The 5294-nt window shown below is 66.5% G+C and overlaps 3 protein-coding genes across 3 annotated transcripts; all 3 read right to left on the bottom strand.

Annotated features, from left to right (window-relative positions):
* Positions 1–845, bottom strand: CHLNCDRAFT_13299 (hypothetical protein; the record flags this gene model as incomplete). Its single annotated transcript, XM_005848222.1, has 4 exons — positions 1–71; positions 255–360; positions 553–636; positions 753–845. Coding segments are annotated over 4 exons (354 nt in total), but the record flags the coding sequence as incomplete, so codon positions are not given.
* A 509-nt stretch (positions 846–1354) lies between these two features.
* Positions 1355–3466, bottom strand: CHLNCDRAFT_144905 (hypothetical protein; the record flags this gene model as incomplete). The annotated part of the gene is made up of 6 exons (XM_005848221.1): positions 1355–1646; positions 1824–1960; positions 2128–2207; positions 2424–2529; positions 2667–2732; positions 2849–3466. The coding sequence occupies 6 exons, from the start codon at positions 3464–3466 to the stop codon at positions 1355–1357; spliced, it is 1299 nt and encodes a 432-aa protein (XP_005848283.1).
* A 952-nt stretch (positions 3467–4418) lies between these two features.
* Positions 4419–5294, bottom strand: CHLNCDRAFT_17328 (hypothetical protein; the record flags this gene model as incomplete). Its single annotated transcript, XM_005848220.1, has 3 exons — positions 4419–4487; positions 4673–4780; positions 5151–5294. Coding segments are annotated over 3 exons (321 nt in total), but the record flags the coding sequence as incomplete, so codon positions are not given.

The following is a 5294-nucleotide window of genomic DNA, read 5'->3' as shown; positions in this document are numbered from 1 at the left end:
CCCAACCTGAATCATGAGTTTGGCGCACTCGTTGCAGGGGAACATGGTGACAAACACCTTGGCGCCCTCCACTGCGCACACAGGGCGGCAGGCAGGCAGCGGGGTGGCATGCCGCACCTCCCCCAGCCCCGCCGCTGTCGTCTGCCTGCTTGTCGGTTACACCCATCTGGAGCAGGCGCATGCCACGGGCCCAGCCGTGGTGCAGCAGCTGAGAACAGGCAGCTGCATGCGCCGCCCGGCTGCCGCCGCCGCACCCGAGGCCCCGTTCTTGTTCAGAATGGCGTTCATCTCTGCGTGGCACACGTACGGGTACTTGGTGTCCAGCGGGTCGCCACGCCTCGACTTCTTGGCCCAGGGCAGCTGCGGGGTGGGGTGGGGTGTGGCGGGGTGGGGATGCAGGTTTGTGTGTTGGCGCGAGGTTGGAAGGTGCCTGCGTGTTTGTGTGTGCTTGGGTACGCGTGTATGGACAACACAGCCCAACCAGCTGCCCAGCCAGCTTGCCAGCCGCGCTGCAGACGCCCGGGCGGCGGGACCGCGGGGGTTGCGCCGCACCTTGGAATCTGGGCAGCCCCGCGGGAAGCCGTTGTAGCCAATGCCGCAGATGACATTGTTGCGGTCCACGATGCAGGCGCCCACCTGGGGGCAGCAGCAGGGGCCGGGCCGGGGCAGGCGGGTGAGGGGGAGCGGGAGCAGCAGCCCAGGGCTGGAGGACAGGCAAGGGCAGGCAGGCGAATCGCACGTGCCGGCCGAACCTGCTTGTTTGGGTCTTTGGAGCGCTGGGCGCTGAGGAAGGCCACCGCCATGAAGTAGTCATCCCACGACAGGTAGCTGCAGCGGCAAGGGCAGCAGCACAGGCCCTCCAGATGCATCCAGGCGTGCTCACGCAAGTCGGGCGGCGGCGGCGGCGGCGGCAGCGACATGGCGCAGCCCTACAATTGCGAGAGGGCGTGCTGTCCGCTCACCCCAATCGTGGGCAGGGGTCGAAGGGGTCAGCAGGGGCCGCAGGCTCGAGCTCCTCGCTCAAATCGCCACCATCTCCCTGCGTGCTGTCGCCCTGCTGCTGCTGCTGCACTGATTGATTACGGCTCCCGCTGCTGCGTTGCCAACGAAAGACGGCATAGGTAAGCAGCGAGGATGAGGCAGCGCTTGCAGCCGCAACCAGCAGCAGCTTGTACGCAGCGGCGTCTGTGGGGAGCAGCGGCATGGTGCTGCGAAGGCCAATAGCACGAAAAGCAATGACATGAGCATGCAAGGGGGAGCCAGCATGCCGCCGGCCGCCGCTGCTGCCAGCGCTGCGCCGACCCCGCCTCGTGCCAATGCGTCTTTCACTTGTGGAAAGCCATCCTTGGTGGCATCACAGCTCCACCTTCTCCACGTCGGGCGCGTGCTTGAGCTGCGGCCACGCGCTCTCGTGCACAAACACCGCCAGCTTCTCCGCCATCTCGCTGCCGCTGGCCTTGGCGACAGGCTGGAAGCCGGCGGCCGACAGCTGCGCCGCCAGCTCGTGCTGGGCCACGCCGTCGAGCACCTCGATCGCCGCCACCACCACCTTGACTGCCACCCGGCCGAAGTCGAGCGACTGCAGCACCTCCAGCTCCCCGCCATTCACATCCACCACAAGCAGGTCAATCGCGTCGATGCCCAGCCTGGGCCGCACACACCGTGGCGGTTGAGTTTCTTTTTGCGCCTGTTTCGCCAGGCTGCACCAAGCCCAGCCAAGGCCTGGGCAGGCGAGCTGGCACAGCAAGGCCTGGGCGGGCGGGCAGGCAGGCGGGCAGGCGCAGCGGTGCTGCCGGCCCAGGCTGCCACCAGTCCCCGCTCACTTGTTAAGAATGACCTGCAGCGGCGTACACTCCACCTCTGCCATCCCATCCTCCGTGTCCTCAGGGTGGTGCTCCTGGCGGTACGCCTCCGGCATGAAGTCCCACACCCCGCCCCATGTACCGTCGCTGTGGTACCGCTGCGGTGGTGGCAGGAGGCGGCAGCGGAGGTGGGGTGAGAGTGCGCAGGTATGGGTGTGGTGCTGCGCGCTGGGCCTGCTGTGTGTGCAGCGGCGGGTTGGGTGGCTGCAGAGAGGCGGTCCTCAGCTGGCAGGAGCCGACGGCAGGTCCCAAGCAGATGCCTCACCACTGTCTGTTGGTCGGTACACACGGCAGCATTCACGCCGATGGCGTCGGGGAAGCTCTCCACCACCCCCTTGTACTCGCCTGCAGGGAAGAAAGGATGGCGCTCAGAGCGAGACCAGCAGCGCAACACAATCCACTCAGCCGCAGCCCACCCCAACCCTCGGGAATGCGCCTTGCCGGCTGGCCGCACGTGCATGCGGGCAGGCGGGCCAGCACCCACCTGCCACTCTCCTTCACACCACCACCACAGGCAGCAGAGCACACACACACACACACACAACCGCCTCCATCACCCACCAGGGTCACCCTCGACGAGGAGGCCCTTCCAGCCGGCAGCCTGGGCAAACCAGGCGGCGCTGCAGGCGTCCTTGGCGGCACAGCCAAACCCCAGGAAGAACCCGCCCTGCGGCGCAGCCAATCACACACCAGGCAGACACGGCAACTGCTCTTCAGCAAAAAATGAGCAGGGGGGTCCCATCAGCCCCCTGCGACCACGCAGCCGACCGTGCACATTCGCCTTCCACCCATGCACCCAGCCACCTTCTTTTCGAAAAACAGGTTCTTCTGCAGCCAGGCGTCCTCCCCGATCAGGCCCGCCCAAGGAACCTGCGGTGCGCAGCAGAGGCAGAGGGCTCAGGCGCAAGACGCGCATCTGTCGGGCAGCAGGAGGGCGGCCAGGCAGGGTGCAGGGCCTGGGCATGTCGCCACAGAGGTGTGCTCACCGACGGGAGCGGGCTGCCGTCTTCGAGTTTGCTGTAAATGCCTGAGCAGGGCGGCTCCGTGCAGGCCTCGCTCCAGTCTGGCCTGTGCACCGCCAGCGCGTCCCACTGCTGCTGCGCCCGAGCCTGCGCATGCTCCTCCTGCTCCTGCCGCTCGGCCGCTTCCAAAACCTTCTCCGACGCCATAGCCTGCTTATACTCCTCATCTTCGTTCAAACCAGGGACCTCCTCCTGCCCCTCTGCCGCGCTCAGCTCGGCGCCCTGCCCCTCCTCTGCTGCCGCCATGCCAGCTCCTTCCTCCTGTGCTGACCTCAGGCTGCCGCCCCCCTGATCCGCCGTGGCTGCCTCCTCCTGCTCTGCTGCGCTCGAGTCGGCGCCTTCCTGCTCTGCTGCCGTCGTTCCGGCCTCCTCCTGCTCTACTGCCGTCGTTCCGGCCTCCTCCTGCTCTGTTGCAGTCAGGCCAGCCTCCTCCTGCTTTGCTGGGGTCAGTCCAGACCTTGCCAGCGTGTGCCCCTCCCTGGCGGCCCACTTGTAGACGCCGCCAGCCAGCAGCAGGCCGGTGACGATCACAATCCAGCCGCGGGGGCGCCGGTTGTTGCCATTCTTCACCGGGGGCCGCATGGCCAGCATGCGGCAAACAGCTTTGCTGCTGCATGGCAAGGCAGGGGTGGGGGTGCGCCAGGGGCGGGAGGTGGTGGCGGCAGGGCACGGCGTTAGGTGCGGCAGGCGGTCTGCACGATTGAGCAGCAGCACCCGGCTGCAACACAGACAGATCGCTCGCCAGAGCACTTACCTGCTGAATGAAAAGGATTGCAACGAACTTGTTAAATGCTGCCACTATGAAGGGCCGCACGAGGAGTGCTGCCTTGCAGGACGACGTGTTCACGCTGTGCAAGCCGAACAAAAGGCAGGACGTGAGGCATGGGCTCCAGCCCTCGTGTACCGCCTCCCACCGCCCGTCCCGCTCCACGCTTGCTAATTTTTGCCTTTTGGCTCCTGTCCAGGCCAAGCTCGCTGGCTGGGTGTTGACAAAAGGCAGGAAGCTCAAAATACGTGTGTTGTTCAAAGGCATTGGGGCAGTTCGGGGCGGGCGGCAAAAACACAAGTGAGTGCGGTGACACACGAGGCAACAAGAGATGAAGAGAGTGTGGACATCAATACAAAATGCTTCTTTCACAAGCACGCGCACAAAACCAGGGCCCAGTGGGCCTTGTGGGCTGCTGGCCTCCCTGCTGACATCACCAGCGCGTGCGCTTCGTGCTGCGGTGCGCGGCGGGGAGGGATGCTGCGAGGGCGGGCAGCGGCGGGTCGGCTGGCGGGCTGCGGTCGGCCCCTAGCTGTACTTTTCATTCTTGTAAATCTTCCCTGACTCGTCCTGCACCCAAAATGGCACAAGAGTCGCAATCGCGGGTCGTCTCTCACTGCTAAGTGCCAACAAGCAGCTGGCAGTGGCCCTGGACGCCCAGCTTCGAGGCGCCTGCAAGGCCAGCCGCCGCTGCCGAGGCCACAGCTGCGACAGGCCACAGCAGCGCTGCACAGGGCGCAGCGCCGGGCGGCTCACATCCAGGTATGCGGCGGTCTTGAGGTCGAGGTGCTCGAACCGCACGCTGCCAATCAGCCGCTCGGGCAGCTCGTCCTCGGCCTGCGCAATGGTGGTAGCATGTTGGAGGGCGGGGAGAAGATGCTGACCGAGAGGGAGGGCACGGGCCGCAGCGCGCTCGGGAGGAGAGGTGCAGGCACCAGAGGCAGCCGCTGCAGTCGGGCAGCCCGCCCCTGCACGCCGCGGCAGCGGGCGGGATGCCCCCCACCACCACCACACGCACACACCTGCCCCTCCACCAGCGGCGCCAGGTCCACCACCAGGCTGGTGATGGCGCCCACCACCAGGCTGGTCACGCTGTTGGCCACAGTGTTGCTGGTGATGTCCACGTCCACCTGGTATAGGGGGCGGGAGGCGCAGGGCAGCGGGAGGGCGGGGCGGGGTGGGTAGGCGGGGTGGGTGGGCGCGTGTGCTTGAGGCTGAGCAGGAGAGGGGGGGCATGGCGTGGCGCGCTCGAGGCACCAGGGCAGCTGGCCCAATGACATCGCATGCCCTCCACTGCTGCCCAGGGGGCTGCGTGCAGCAGCGGCCGCCGAAGCACACACCACGGGGACACACACACACATGCATGCATGCAACCATCCACGCCCACCCAACATGCTGCCCCTGCTCGCTGACACGACCCCCGCACCCCCACCCCCACCACCATACACACACACACACAGGCTCCCTCAAACACACACCACACCCCCACAAGCCCCCCACCTCGAAGTAGTTGGGCCCCCGGAAGTAGCGCGTGGTCAGCTTCTGGCCCAGCAGCACGGGGGTGGTGCCCACGCTCTGCTTCACGATCCAGCTGCCCCTGACAATGCGCGGGATGAGCTTGAACTTCTTGTTGCGAGCAGCGTC

Source organism: Chlorella variabilis, assembly GCF_000147415.1.
Source record: "Chlorella variabilis unplaced genomic scaffold CHLNCscaffold_8, whole genome shotgun sequence".
NCBI lineage: Eukaryota > Viridiplantae > Chlorophyta > Trebouxiophyceae > Chlorellales > Chlorellaceae > Chlorella > Chlorella variabilis.
The sequence above is the reverse complement of the archived record's forward strand: the minus strand, read 5'-3'. Positions and strand labels throughout refer to the sequence as shown.